Source organism: Scyliorhinus torazame, chromosome 10 (genome assembly GCF_047496885.1).
Source record: "Scyliorhinus torazame isolate Kashiwa2021f chromosome 10, sScyTor2.1, whole genome shotgun sequence".
Lineage (NCBI taxonomy): Eukaryota > Metazoa > Chordata > Chondrichthyes > Carcharhiniformes > Scyliorhinidae > Scyliorhinus > Scyliorhinus torazame.
In genome coordinates this window covers 78,007,812-78,023,519 of record NC_092716.1, presented here as the reverse complement: position 1 = coordinate 78,023,519, position 15,708 = coordinate 78,007,812, and the positions used below count along the sequence as shown (strand labels likewise).

General features: G+C 49.8%; 1 protein-coding gene across 1 annotated transcript in view; it reads right to left on the bottom strand.

Annotated features, from left to right (window-relative positions):
* Positions 1-5,398: 5,398 nt before the first annotated feature.
* Positions 5,399-15,708, bottom strand: part of mmp2 (matrix metallopeptidase 2) — a 43,165-nt gene continuing 32,855 nt past the window's right edge. Inside the window, exons 10-13 of the mRNA XM_072518273.1 lie at positions 14,451-14,587; positions 7,533-7,692; positions 7,203-7,312; positions 5,399-6,267 (exon numbers count right to left, since the gene is read on the bottom strand). Coding sequence (XP_072374374.1) covers positions 6,164-6,267; positions 7,203-7,312; positions 7,533-7,692; positions 14,451-14,587 — 511 coding nt within the window. The 3' untranslated portion in view covers positions 5,399-6,163. The remainder of the gene's footprint in view (positions 6,268-7,202; positions 7,313-7,532; positions 7,693-14,450; positions 14,588-15,708) is intronic.

Sequence of the window (15,708 nt, the reverse complement as noted above, 5' to 3'; positions counted from 1 at the left end):
CGGGGGTATGCCGCTGTGGGGAACGGGCCGGGTGTGGGGTGCGGGCGCGTGGCTGGCCGAGGAGGGGTCATGGCTAGTCGGCATGGGAGGGGGGCGGGTAGCCCCCTGATCCGCCTGATAACCTGGAATGTAAGGGGATGAATGGGCCGGTTAAGCGGGCCCGTGTGTTCGCGCACCTGAAGGGGCTCAAGGCGGATGTGGTTATGCTCCAGGAGACACACCTGAAAGTGGCAGACCAGGTAAGACTGAGGAAAGGGTGGGTAGGTCAGGTGTTTCACTCGGGGCTAGATGCCAAAAATCGAGGGGTGGTGATCTTGGTGGGAAAGAAGGTGTCATTCGAGGCGTCGAGCATTGTGGCAGATAATGGCGGTAGGTACATAATGGTAAGTGGTAAGTTGCAGGGAGAGAGGGTGGTACTGGTCAATGTGTATGCTCCGAACTGGGACGATGCGGGTTTTATGCGGCGTATGTTGGGTCGGATCCCAGACTTGGAAGTGGGGGGCCTGATAATGGGGGGAGACTTTAACACCGTGTTGGATCCGGCTCTGGATCGCTCCAGGTCTAGGACGGGTAGGAAGCCGGCAGCGGCTAGAGTGTTGAGGGGATTTATGGTCCAAATGGGAGGGGTGGACCCTTGGAGGTTTACAAGGCCGGGGGCGAGGGAATTTTCATTCTTCTCACATGCCCATAAGGCTTATTCTCGAATCGACTTTTTCATTTTGAGTAGGGTGCTGATAGCGAGAGTAGAGGATACCGAGTATTCGGCAATAGCCATTTCGGACCACGCCCCACATTGGGTGGACTTGGAGATGGGGGAGGAGAGGGACCAGCGCCCGCTGTGGCGCTTGGAGGTGGGGCTGTTGGCGGACAAGGAGGTGAGCGAGCGGGTCCGAGGAAGTATAGAGAGGTACTTGGAGACCAATAACAACGGGGAGGTCCAACTGGGGATGGTATGGGAGGCACTGAAGGCGGTGGTGAGGGGAGAGGTGATCTCCATTCGGGCCCACAAGGAGCGGAGGGAGAGGGAGAGGCTGGTGGGGGAGATGGGGAGGGTAGACAGGAGGTATGCGGAAGAGCCTGAAGAAGGATTGTTGAGGAAGAGGCGCAGCCTCCAGGCCGAATTCGACCTGGTGACCACCAGGAAGGCGGAGGTGCAGTGGAGGAAGGCCCAGGGGACGGTCTACGAGTATGGGGAAAAGGCAAGCCGGATGCTGGTGCATCAGCTTCGGAAGCGGGATGAGTTAAGGACAGGGGAGGGAGCGTGGTGCGGGTGGGGTTGGCATCAATGGGGTCTTCAGTGACTTCTACGAGGAATTGTACCGATCCGAGCCCCCATGGGAGGAGGGAGGGATGGGCTGTTTCCTGGACCAATTGAGGTTTCCAAAGGTGGAAGAGGGACTGGTGGCGGGACTGGGGGCCCCGATTGGGCTGGAGGAGCTGATCAAAGGGATAGAAAGCATGCAGGCGGGGAGGGCACCGGGGCCGGACGGTTTCCCGGTCGAGTTCTACAAAAAAATATATGGACCTGTTGGGCCCACTGTTAGTTAGGACCTTTAATGAGGCAAGGGAGGGGGGCTTTACCCCCGACGATGTCCCGGGCACTTGTCTCCTTGATCCTGAAGCGGGACAAGGATCCCCTGCAATGTGGGTCTTACAGACCGCTTTCCTTGCTAAATGTAGATGCCAAGGTGCTGGCGAAGGTCTTAGCCACGAGGATTGAGTGCCGCAGATCATCCATGAAGACCAGACGGGGTTTGTGAAGGGGAGACAGTTGAACGCGAATGTGTGGAGGCTTTTGAACGTTATCATGATGCCGGTGAGGGAGGGGGAGGCGGAGATAGTGGTGGCGATGGACGCTGAGAAAGCCTTCGATAGGGTAGAGTGGGGGTACCTGTGGGAGGTGCTGAAGAGGTTCGGGTTTGGGGAGGGGTTTGTCAGGTGGGTTAGGGTGTTGCATGAGGTCCCGATGGCAAGTGTGGCCACAAATAGGAGGAGGTCCGAGTACTTTTGGTTGCACCGAGGGACGGGTCAGGGGTATCCCCTGTCCCCCCTGCTCTTCGCACTGGCGATTGAACCCCTGGCTATGGCACTGAGAGAGTCGAGGAACTGGAGAGGGTTGGTGCGGGGTGGGGAGGAGCATAGTGTATCGCTTTATGCGGACGACCTGCTGCTGTATGTGGCGGACCCGGTGGGAGGAATGCCAGAGGTAATGAGGATCCTTAGGGAATTCCGGGACTTTTCGGGGTACAAGCTCAATATGGGGAAGAGCGAGCTGTTCGTTGTTCAGCTAGGGGACCAGGAGAGGGGGATTGGCGAGCTCCCACTAAAAAGGGCAGAGAGGAGTTTCAGATATTTGGGGATCCAGGTGACCAGGAGCTGGGGGGCCCAGCATAGGCTTAACTTTACAAGGCTGGTGGAGCAAATGGAGGAGGAGTTCAAGAGGTGGGACGCGTTGCCGCAGTCCTTGGCGGGTAGGGTGCAGTCAATCAAAATGACGGTGCTCCCAAGGTTTTTATTCCTGTTCCAGTGCCTCCCCGTGTTTATCCCGAAGGCTTTTTTCAGGCGGGTGAACAGGAGTATAATGGGGTTTGTGTGGGCGCGAGGGACTCCGAGGGTGAGAAGGGTGTTCCTGGAGCGGAGTAGAGATAGAGGGGGGCTGGCGCTGCCCAACCTCTGTGGGTACTACTGGGCCGCCAATGCGACGATGGTGCGCAAGTGGGTGATGGAGGGGGAGGGGGCTGCATGGAAGAGGCTGGAGACGGCGTCCTGTGTGGGTACGAGTCTGGGGGCGCTGGCAATGGCGCCGCTGCCGCTCCCTCCAAGGAGGTATACCACGAGCCCGGTGGTGGTGGTGGTCCTCAAAATTTTGGGGCAGTGGAGGCGGCATAGGGGAGAAGTTGGGGCCTCGGCGTGGACCCCATTTTGGACCACTGGTTTGCCCCAGGAAGAACAGGTGGAGGGTTTTCGGGGTGGCACAGGGCAGGGATACGAAAGTTGGGGGACCTGTTTGTGGACGAGAAGTTCGCGAGCTTGGGTGAGCTGGAGGAGAAGTACGGGCTCCCCCCCAGGGAACACCTTCAAGTACTTACAGGTAAGGGCGTTTGCCAAACGGCAGGTGGTGGAATTCCCGCGGCTACTGCCACACACAGTACAGTACAGGGTGCTCTCGGCGGGGGGGGGGGGGGGGTGGGAGTGGGGAAGATCTCGGAAACGTCCCAGATGATGCAGGAGGAGGAGGAGGCCTCAGTGGTGGAGTTGAAAGGTAAGTGGGAGGAGGAGTTGGGAGAGGAGATCGAAGAGGGGACGTGGGCAGATGCCCTAGGGAGGGTGAACTCTTCCTCGTCATGCGCGAGGCTCAGCCTCATACAGTTTAAGGTGCTGCACAGGGCACACATGACCGGGACAAGGATGAGCCGGTTCTTTGGGGGTGAGGACAGGTGTGTTAGGTGCTCAGGGAGCCCAGCAAATCACACCCATATGTTCTGGGCATTCTCAGCGCTGGAGGAATTTTGGAAGGGCGTAGCGAGGACGGTGTCAAAGGTGGTAGGATCCAGGGTCAAACCGGGCTGGGGGCTCGCAATATTTGGGGTGGCAGAGGAGCCGGGAGTGCAGGAGGCGAAAGAGGCCGGAATTCTGGCCTTTGCGGCCCTGGTAGCCCGGCGAAGGATTCTCCTTCAGTGGAAAGATGCGAGGCCCCCAAGCGTGGAATCCTAGATCAGCGATATGGCAGGGTTCATTAAATTGGAGAGGGTGAAATTCGCCTTGAGAGGGTCGGTACAAGGGTTCTTTAGGCGGTGGCAACCGTTCTTAGACTTTCTGGCAGAACGATAGATATTGGTCAATGGTAGCAGCAGCACGGGGGGGGGGGGGGGGGGGGGGGGGGGAGGCGGGGGGGGGGGTTTACTTTATTTTTGTTTATGTTATTTACACTGGAGGGTCTGAGGGGGTGTATACACCTGTTGTGTTAAGTCGGGGTGTTAATGTTAATTTATTATTCATGTATGGGGGGGGAGGGGTTTGGGGGTTACTTTTTTAGATTGTGTTTTGTACTTAACCCTGTTGGGTTCTTTTTTATTTCTCATTTTGTTATTGATATTTTATGAAAACCTTTAATAAAAATTATTTTAAAAAAATATATCAGTCAACTTTGACCCAAAATAGCAATGAGCTGCAATTTGTCTTAATCTTGCTCCACAGTCTGCAATGGTCCGGCCTGGGCTTCTCCCTATGGAATTACATTTGTACCTTTGCAAGATTATCAAGGACGTAGGGGGGTAACATCACTTTGCTCGCTCAATGAGCTCTGCAAATGTCTTCATGTGGGAGCATCCAGGGACATTAAACCTTGTATCGAGTTACACCTCTGGGTCCCACATGCCTTCAGCAAAATATCTTTCTTCCCTATCCTCCTCCTCTATTTCGTTAGCATGTTGGCAGCTTCTAATTTTCCGAAGAGAGGCATGGCCATTTTTTCCGGCAGGACTCAATTGAAATTGACTCTTGCAACCGAACTTGCCTTCAAAATTCTTTTTCTTTGGTGCAACCTGAGTCGCCGTTGTTTTTCCTCGTCACCAATATAGTAAATGGAAAGAATGGCGACCACCAGTTGGCCAAGGGTTTATTAACAAACAAACTGTATACAGAGCACAATAAACTATGCTTTCATTCTCAGCAATGGGAGCACAACTGGCTGCAAAAATCTGCGCTCTGCACCCAGATCCCCACGCGCTCTTTTCCCATTTGCATGGCCCTTCAGATGTTCACCCCTCCACACTTAACGTTGAGTTTCGGATTTGATTTGTAAAGTTATGCAAGAGAAAGGTCACTGCACATCCTAATGTGCATGAAATAATTTATTTAATGTTTGCAAATTGGAACTTTTAGACGATACATTCCTAACATGAGGTTATCACATTTCCACATTGCTAACCTCTCGGTCTTCTGTTTTTCCATACATTAGTCATTCTACGTTATTAATGAGATAACTTTCATCAAAATGTCTAGCTTCGGGCTCAGATTTATTTAATTAATAATATATTTGTAATAACCAGCACGGGACATATGGTGTGGGGATGATTGTTTCCCCGTGCTCCTCGGGGATACAACCCCCCCTCTAGGGGCGGAGTAACTTATCCGTACCTGTATAAAAGGTTGACCAGTGTGGAACCAACTGACAAGATAGAGAATACCCGGTGAGGTTGACTGGGCCTCATGAATGAGCTGTAAAATAAATATCTTTATTTTTAAACTTGCTGTGGATTCCCTGCTCCTTATTAAAATATTAATAATGATTGAGTTGAGCGAGTTAAATAGTTTCTGGCTAAACTTAATTGTGAGATAACTTCATCCGTCTTCACTGTCCTTTCACTGCTAAATAATCACAAAAATTGGATTCGACCATCTTTAAGACAACTTTATTGAATATAAAATTTATGGGAAAAGACAAAATTAGTACAAGAATGCTTTAAAATGTCACAATGTCTTTGTAGCTTACTGCCTAATAAGAAATGGAAACACCAGTGTTTCTTGTGAGTTGTCAATTTTTAAAATCATATCTGGGCACTACAAAAGGTGCAACTAAATGGCATTGTTCAGAAAAAAAGCAGTTAACACAAATAGCCTGATTTTAGGTTATTTTCAGCTACCCACCGCATATTTGTTCTAAAAAGCAGTTATTGTGACTTGTTTTTGACAACTGATTATGACTGTGTCTTGGTTATTATGATGTTTCAATACCATTTAATAGAACTAGTTTTGATTTATTTAAAGCATTTCCTGTATTTTAAAAGAAAAATTCACGTTTATATGAATATGGCCTGTGTTAAAAAAATGTACCAGTCAAGTACAGAAAGCATTTTCAAATATTTAAATAATGGTTTTTCATTATAATTCCATCACACTACACAAACCAATACATTAGGCAACCTGTGCCTTCACCATTTGTTTTCTTTAGATCTCACAGAATAATGAAAATACTGACCTAAAAGTATTGTTGCAATAGCAAAGCCGTATATAATACTGTTGTACTTGGTCTCAGTGTAAAATTCCAAGCTTGACTTTACAACCATGAGACAATGTTACATTTATCATTTCAACAATAACTTACAGCTAAGACACATACTATGTGGAGGAGAACAAGATAAATGATAAAAATATGTTGATCCTAACAACCGAGCCAGTCAGTTTTCACATTTCCTACTTTGATAATCTTCAAGCTCTGGTCTTCCATTTTAAGGTAGTACCAATCCTTGAAAAAATAGGTGTATCCTGTGAAGAATTAAAGATAATGTAACAAATTCAATACACAATCATAAACAAGAATTTAGAAATGCTCTTCCGTTTTCATGGATTCTTGTCTCAAATTTCTGTTGGGCAAACAGCAAGGGTCGGGTGGGAGGAGGGGGTCTTTGTTTTGGGATCTGTTTCAGGTTCTTCGAATTAGGCAGTCAGAGGTAAAAGACTATGATTTAGGGAGACTGTCTAATTACTCTCCCCCTGGGAGGAGTTTAGGGTCGTGGGACTGGGGGTTTGGGGTGGGAGCGGTGGTGAGGAATGGTGGTTGAAAGATGCCTCATCTCTTCGCTGTATCAAAGGTTAAGTGTTTTTGCAGAAATTACTAGGCTACAAGATGAGTTCTACCATTTATTATTTGCATTAATTTGGAACACTGACTTTACGATTCATTTTTATAATTCTGAAACAAATGTTGACATATGTCATATCATACAATGGTTTAAGACTAATTTACATATCGAAAATGTTGGTATAGTAGTATTTTCACTGGACTGGTATTCCAGAGACCCAGGGTAATGCTGTAGGGGCTGGGTTTGAATCCTACCACGTCACATAGTGAAAGTTGGATTCAATAAAAGTCTGGAATTAAAAAGTCTAATGATGATTGCTGATTGTCATAAAAACCCATCTGGTACACGAATGTCCTTCAGGGAAGAAAATCTGCCGCACTTAACTTGTCTGGCTTACATGTGACTCCAGACCCATAGCAATGAGGCTGACTCTTAAACTGCACCAGTCAAGTACAAGAGCAATTAGGGATGGCAATAAATGCTGGCCAAGCCAGTAGTGCCAATGAATAATTCCAATTAATTAAAGAAAACTCAGAAATATGCTTATCAGATCACTAATTCGGCTTCCTGTTTTGTAATCAGTGACATTCTTTGCCCTCAGTCTAGCTCAAGGCTTACCATTTCTAACCGACTCAGCAGCACAATCCAAGTTATCTGGGATGCCATTCCAGGCATCTGCAATTAGCTTAGGGAATCCGGCATCCATTTTTTTCTTCGCTTCATTATATCTGTAAGTTTGAAATACAAACCCATTAATAAAATTAATTCTTCATCTTAAGAGAAATGTTCTTGTACTTTTTGTCAGTAACATGACATCGCCAATGTAAGAATATAAGCTTGGGAAATCTGAGGCTTCAGAATCTGCACATCAAAATACTAAAATTAATTATACCATTCAAACTATAAGCTGAAAATTCCTCTGATTAACAATTTGGAGTTTCAACTTACCTCCAAAACTTGTCACCTGCAAAGATGTAAGTCTTCTTGTTTTTCTTCCAGTTAAAAACGGCATCAATACGTGGCAAGTCATCTGGTAGCCCAAGTGTGGAGATTTTCTTGGGATATCCTTGCTCCAGGTCACTGGCACTATAAACCCAGTGTTGATCTCCTGAATAAAGAAAACCATTGTTTACTAGTAAAGTAAAGCGATTAAATATTCTTAGTTTTCACATACGGCAAAACAAATGATTTATCAGTCACAGTAAATCTGAATAAAGTTACATTTTCATCTTTTAACAGCAGGATTCAAGTTCTGATTAAGAGATTGAAAAGTAGACTTATCCAGTATTACTGAACTGGGGTGATTTACACTTTAGTCCCAAGCTATTGCTTTGTACGATACAAGTATGTTATTCTCTTTCATATTTAACATCATTCTTGGTTATTATTGCTTCCATGTGTAGCCTTGTGGCAATGACAGGTCAGATTGTAGAAATGGTTTGCTTCTGAAATTTCCTTTCGCCGACTCCAAAAATGTGCTTGGCTCAAAATTTCTTCAACAGTTTTACAAAAATAATGTTAAAATATTTGTTGTGTGCATGCGCCTATATTGTTTGCCTTTTGGATAATGAATTACGGGTTTTTTGGCAGCAACAAATAGTCTTGCAAGGTTTTGTCAGGGGCAATGGAAGACGTCCATACTGAGTTATCAAAGAAACAAAACTTATTTTATTTAACATGTTAATATACACAGCTCTACTGGGCCTTCTCTAATCGGTGCCTGACTTACCGACTCTATTTATACAAATGCACAGCACATTGTTAAGGGGCTCCCGCCTCTTTTTTAAAGAAAATATTTTTTTATTAAGGTTGTTTAACAACACAATTTTTCCCCTTACAAACAGTACCCCCCCCACCGTAACAAAATAACACAAAATCTCCCTGAGCAAGATATATACATGGCAAGATGGTATATTTACATAGCTTTATACACTGGCTCTTGGCCGCACGTACCGTTTCCCCCCACCCTCCATGCTATCTCCCGCTCATCCATCCCCTCGAACAATCTATCATCCCCCCCCCCCCCCCCACCCTAGGGTTGCTGCTGCTACTGATCGGCCTTCTTCTAACGCTCCGCGAGATATTCTAGGAACGGTTGCCACCGCCTGTAAAACCCCTGTGCAGACCCTCTCAAAGCAAACTTAATTCTCTCCAATTTTATGAACCCCGCCATGTCGTTAATCCAGGCCTCCAGGCTAGGGGGCTTCGCCTCCTTCCACAATAGCAAGACCCTTCGCCGGGCTACTAGGGACGCAAAGGCCAGAATTCCGGCCTCTTTCGCCTCCTGCACTCCTGGCTCATCCACTACTCCAAATATTGCTAGTCCCCAGCTTGGCTTGACCCGGACTTTCACCACCTGGGATATTACTACCGCCACACCTCTCCAGAACCCCTCCAATGCCGGGCATGACCAAAACATATATTGACATGGTTCGCCGGGCTCCCTGAACATCTTTCACATCTATCCTCTACCCCAAAGAACCTACTCAGCCTCGCCCTCGTCAAATGCGCTCTGTGAACCACCTTAAATTGTATCAGACTGAGCCTGGCACACGAGGAGGAGGTATTAACCCTACCCAGGGCATCTGCCCATAGCCCTTCCTCAATCTCCTCCCCCAGCTCCTCCTCCCATTTACCTTTCAATTCTTCTACTAGCGCTTCCCCCTCTTCTTTCATCTCTTGGTATATTTCCGACACCTTGCCCTCCCCGACCCATGCCCCCGAGATCACCCTATCTTGAACTTCTTGTGCCGGGAGCAACGGAAATTCCCTCACCTGTCGCCTCACAAAAGCCCTCACCTGCATATATCTAAATGCATTTCCCGGGGGCAACTCAAATTTCTCCTCCAGTGCCCCTAGGCTCGCAAATGTCCCGTCAATGAACAGGTCCCCCATTCTTCTCATCCCCGCCCGATGCCAGCCTAGGAACCCCCTGTCCATCTCCCGCGGGACAAACCGGTGGTTACCCCTGATTGGGGACCACACCGATGCTCCCATTGCACCCCTGTGCCTTCTCCACTGGCCCCAGATCCTTAGTGTTGCTGCCACCACTGTGCTTGTGGTGTATTTTGTCGGCGAGAGCGGCAGCGGTGCCGTTACCAACGCCCGCAGGCTTGTTCCTTTACAGGACGCCATCTCCATCCTCTTCCATGCCGCCCCCTCTCCCTCCATGACCCACTTGCGGATCATCGCCACGTTTGCTGCCCAGTAGTAACTCTCTAGGTTTGGCAAAGCCAACCCTCTTCGGTCCCTGTTGCGTTCCAAGAACCCTCTCCTAACCCTCGCGGTCTTATTTGCCCACACATACCCCATAATACTTCTACCTACTCTCTTGAAAAAGCCCTTGGTGATCACGATGGGGAGGCACTGAAACACGAACAAAAACCTCGGAAGGACCACCATTTTGACCGACTGCACCCTACCCACCAACGAGAGTGGGAGCATGTCCCATCTTTTAAAATCCTCCTCCATTTGCTCCACCACCCTCGTCAAATTCAGTTTATGTAGGGCCCCCCAACTTCTGGCTATCTGGATCCTCAGATACCGAAAGCTCCTCTCCGCCCTCCTCAGCGGCAGGTCCCCTATCCCTCTTTCCTGGTCCCCTGCCTGTAATACAAACAGCTCACTCTTCTCTACATTAAGCTTGTAGCCCGAGAACTCTCCAAACTCCTTCAGAGTCTGCATGACCTCCACCATCCCCTCCATTAGGTCCGCCACGTATAGCAGTAGGTCATCCGCATACAGCGATACCCGATGCTCCTCTCCCCCGCGGACTATCCCCCTCCATTTCTGAGACTCCCTAAGTGATATGGCCAAGGGTTCGATCGCCAATGCAAACAACAGGAGGGACAGGGGGCACCCCTGTCTCGTCCCTCGGTACAGCCGAAAGTACTCCGACCTCCGCCGGTTCGTCACTACGCTCGCCACCAGGGCGCTGTAAAGGAGCTTAACCCATCTAATAAACCCTCCCCCGAACCCAAACCTGCGCAATACCTCCCAGAGGTACTCCCACTCTACTCGGTCAAAGGCTTTTTCCGCATCCATAGCTGCCACTATCTCCGCCTCTCCCTCCTCCGATGTCATCGTTATCACGTTTAAGAGCCGCCGCACATTGGTATTTAACTGCCTGCCTTTTACGAATCCCGTTTGGTCCTCGTGAATCACCCCCGGGACACAGTCCTCAATCCTAGTGGCCAGTACCTTCGCCAATAGCTTAGCATCCACATTGAGGAGCGAAATCGACCTGTACAATCCACATTGCAGTGGATCCTTGTCTCGCTTTAGAATCAAGGAGATTGTCGCCTCCGACATTGTCTGAGGCAGGGTTCCCTCCTCTCTTGCCTCGTTGAAGGTCCTCACTAGTAGCGGGGCCAGCAGGTTCACATATTTTCTATAGAATTCCACCGGGAACCCATCCGGCCCCGGGGCCTTCCCCGCCTGCATGCTCCCCAAACCCTTACTCAACTCCTCCAACCCAATTGGTGCCCCCAAACCCACCACCTCCTGCTCCTCCACCCTCAGGGACCCCAGCTGGTCCAGGAATCGCCTCATCCCCCCTACCCCCCCTGGGGGCTGGGATCAGTACAGCTCTTCATAGAAGTCCTTGAATACCTTATTTATTTTCGTTGCACTTCGAACCGTGGCTCCCCTGTCATCTTTGATTCCCCCTATTTCCCTCGCTGCCACCCTCTTACAGAGCTGGTGCACCAGCATCCGACTAGCCTTTTCCCCGTACTCGTAAGTCGCCCCTTGCGCCTTCCTCCACTGTGCCTCCACCTTGCCCGTGGTCAGCAGGTCAAACTCCGCCTGGAGCCGTCGCCTTTCCCCAAGTAATCTTTCCTCTGGGGCCTCTGCGTATCTCCTGTCCACTCGCAAGATCTCCCCCACTAACCTCTCCCTTTCCATTCCCTCTATCTTCTCCCTGTGAGCCCTGATGGAGATCAGCTCTCCCCTGATCACCGCCTTCAACGCCTCCCATACCACCCCCACTCGCACCTCCCCGTTGTCGTTGGCCTCCAAGTACCTTTCAATACACCCCTCACCTTCCCACACACCACCTCATCGTCCAGCAGTCCCACATCCAGCCGCCACAGCGGGCGTTGGTCCCTCTCCTCTCCCAGCTCCAGTTCCACCCAGTGCGGGGCATGGTCTGAAACGGCTATGGCCGAATACTCCGTCCCCTCCACTCTCGGGATGAGCGCCCTGCCCAGAACATAGAAATCTATCCGGGAGTAAGCCTTATGCACGTGGGAGAAAAAAGAAAATTCCCTGGCCTGCGGTCTTGCAAACCTCCATGGGTCCACTCCCCCCATCTGATCCATAACCCCCCTAAATACCTTGGCCGCCGCCGGCCTCCTTCCCGTCCTTGATCTGGAGCGGTCCGGTGCTGAGTCCAGCACCGTATTGAAGACCCCTCCCATTATCAGTCCTCCTACCTTCAGGTCCGGAATGCGCCCCAACATGCGCTTCATAAATCCCGCATCATCCCAGTTCGGGGCGTATACATTTACCAACACCACCCACGTCCCTTGCAACCTACCACTCACCATCACATATCTTCCTCCTTTATCCGCTACGATAGTCTTGGCCTCAAATGACACCCGCTTTCCCACCAGAATTGCCACCCCTCTATTTTTTGCGTCCAATCCCGAGTGAAATACCTGTCCTACCCATCCCTTTCTTCACCTGACCTGGTCCGCCACCTTCAAGTGTGTCTCTTGGAGCATAGCCACGTCTGCCTTCAGTCCCTTCAAGTGCGCGAACACTCGAGCCCGCTTCACCGGCCCATTCAGGCCCCTCACGTTCCACGTTATCAGCCGGATTGGAGGGACTCTCACCCCCCCCCCCGCCACCCCCCGCCCCTCCCCCCCCCGCCCGACTAGCCATCTCCTTTTCTGGGCCAGTCCCTTGACCGCGTCTCCCTCACTCTCCAGTCCGCCAGCCGGGGAACCCCCGTCCCAGCCACCTCTTCTGTGTCCCGTTCTCTTTCGGCCAGTGCAGCAGCAACCCTTCCCCCCCCCCCCCCTTTCCCCCTCCCCCCTTTCCCCCTCCCTCCTCTCCCCCCCTTCCCCCCACCCCCTGCTAGATCCCCGTCTAGCTTTTTTGCTCCCCGCATATCCCTCCCGTAAGTCAGCTGACACCTGCTGACCCCGGATTCCCCCGCCATCCCTTTAACCCCCCCGTGTGGGAATCTCCCAATCAGTGTACATTTCTTTGTTCCCCTTCCTGCCTTTTTTGTCGCGCGCGGGAAAGACAACCCCGCGCTTCCCAAAGCCTGCCCCGCCCCCATGGCGCAGCTCCTGTCGTGGCCTTGTCCCTCTCCTCCAGCCCATGTAGCATTTCCTGCGCGTGGTTGACCCCCTATATACAACAACCATCATACTTCAACCCTCAAACACCCCCCTCCCACACAAACCCTCAATTAGAGTCCAATTTTTCAGCTAGTATAAAGGTCCACGCCTCTTCGGGCGTTTCGAAGTAGTGGTGTTGGCCGTTATATGTGACCCACAGTTGCGCTGGCTGCAACATTCCAAATTTCACTCCTTTCCGATGCAGCACCACTTTGGCCCGGTTGAAACCCGCTCTCCGCTTAGTGACTTCCGCGCTCCAGTCCGGGTATATTCTGATCTCCGCATTGTCCCACTTGCTGCTCCGTTCCTTCTTGGCCCATTTCAGGACCCTCTCTCTGTCCGTAAACCGGTGAAATCTCACCACCATCGCCCTTGGCGGCTCTTTTGCCTTGGGCTTCCTCGCTAGCACTCGGTGCGCCCCATCCAGCTCCAGCAATCCCAGGGGGGCCTCCACACCCATCAGCGCCCCGACCATTGTGCCTGCATATGCCGTGGCTTCAGCCCCCTCCACTCCTTCTGGGAGACCCAGGATCCTCAAGTTGTTTCTCCTTGATCTGTTCTCCAGGTCTTCGAGTCTTCCCGCCCACGTCTTGTGCAGCACCTCGTGCCGCTCCACTCTCTCCGCCAGGCCCACGAGCTCGTCGTCGTTCTCACTCACATTTTCGTGGATCTCCTGGATCTTCACCTCTTGGGCTTTCTGGGTTGCTCCAAGTTTTTCAACCATTGCCAGTATAGGCGCCACCATCTCCTTACGCAGCTCCTCGAAGCAGCACTTGATGAACTCTTTCATCTCCTCCCTGTCCGTGGGCGCCGCCATTTTGTTTTTTCCTTCTTTTTCTTCTTTCTTCTCCCGCTGCTCCAGGGCCGCTTTTTTCGCCGTTTCACTGCGGGTCCGATCCATGCAGGTCTGTAGGGGACTTTCTCCTTCCTTCCCCACGGGTTGTTTTTTTTAAAAAATGCCGTCGGCGCTCCGTTAGCGGGCCCAAAGGTCCGTTTTCGCGGGAGCTGCCGAATCGCGCGGCTTAGCTCCACATCGCCGCAACCCGGAAGTGCTGGCCCCCGCCTCTTATCGGGAGAGCCCGGATTCTTCAAGTTCCATCAGCCTGTGGGACCCTTGCGGGTGATAAGACAATGTAAATTGTGTGAAGCAACAATCAATTTAATTTAATAGGTTTGTATATTTGCAGAAATGTATCCAGAAATTTACCATGGTATGGATCTGTATTCACAAGTTCTTTTTGACAAAATAATATTTGCATTGCTTGACATTTACTTGGGCGGGGCTTTCTGACCTTCCCCCAGCCCACTCCACCCCCTATGGTGTGTTTTCCAGTGGCGGAGGAGACCCGCCATTGGTTCTTCCAGTCCTGCCGATGTCTGCTGCGTTTTGTGTGGCTCGCACCCTCTGCCGTCGGGGAACCTGGAAGTCACCATCGGCAAGACTGGAAGATCCTGCCGGTGGGAAGAGTCAGAAGATTCAGCCCTAAATCACAGTAATCAATATTGAAATCAATACCGGCAAAGAATACAGTCTTCTCATGTAAAGGCTCCTGATAGGCAGCATCAATTTTTTCAGGCAGTTCAGTCCAGTAAATAGCAATTAGGACCGGTCCCGTGGGTTTGGTCTGAGGATTTGTGGTTCTCCACAAGAATCTAAACAGCACAAAAGATTTTAGGGAATGTACAACAGACTTATTCCTCAGTACATCTGCTTCTAATCACTGCCAGCAAAGTGAATACCCACAGCAGAAGCTCATAATTCCCTATGTCTGTCAGGGGTTGCTCATTAAAAAAATGTTATTTTTTTGTAAAACATCTGAACAAGATGTTTCTGCACATTTAATAAAAAGATGTGCAAAAAAATCTGTTTGGCTTCTTTGGCAAAAAGGGGGAAAAGCTTTAAATTAGCAATTCTACCAAATTAATACAAATAAGCTAATTACATGCACATGACTATAAAACTGTAACCACAATTATCCAAAGCAGTGATAAGGAAAAATAAGGTTGAATTTATAATGAAAATGTCCTATAAAATAGAATAAACCGATGAGATCATTGGTAATGTTTTGTAAGACGAAGCAATGTTAATAAGGAAAATAACATACAAATATTTTATAACAACATTTATAAGTTCAATGGCAAGAGATTATATGTATTACAGTTATCCTCTCGGTTAGTTACATGAAAGTTTAACGCATTAATTCACTGAAGAATTAAAACATTTGCTGCTGATGGCGCTCTCTCTTCAGCTGTTGTCCCTCATTTAAATCTGCCGGCATTAACCCCTCCTCCCGTACCAGCCTCCCCGAACAGGCGCCGGAATGTGGCGACTAGGGGCTTTTCACAATAACTTCATTTGAAGCCTACTTGTGACAATAAGCGATTTTCATTTCATTTCCTCAAAAAACAAATTTTTCATCCTGCTACTCTTGCTATCCTATCTCCAACTTCCCTTTCCTTTCCAGGTTCCTTGAGCAGATTGTCATCTCACAAATCTGTTCGTCTGTTCTATTGCAGAGCTCCATGTTTGAATCCCTCCAATCATAACTGAAATAGCTCAAGGGCAGCATGGTGGCCTAGTGGTTAGCACAGCTGCCTCACGGCGCTGAGGTCCCAGGTTCGATCCCGGCTCTGGGTCACTGTCCGTATGGAGTTTGCACATTCTCCCCGTGTCTGCGTGGGTTTCGCCCCCACAACCCAAAGATGTGCAGAGTAGGTGGATTGGCCATGCTAAATTGCCCTTTAATTGGAAAAAAAAATTGGGTAATCTAAAT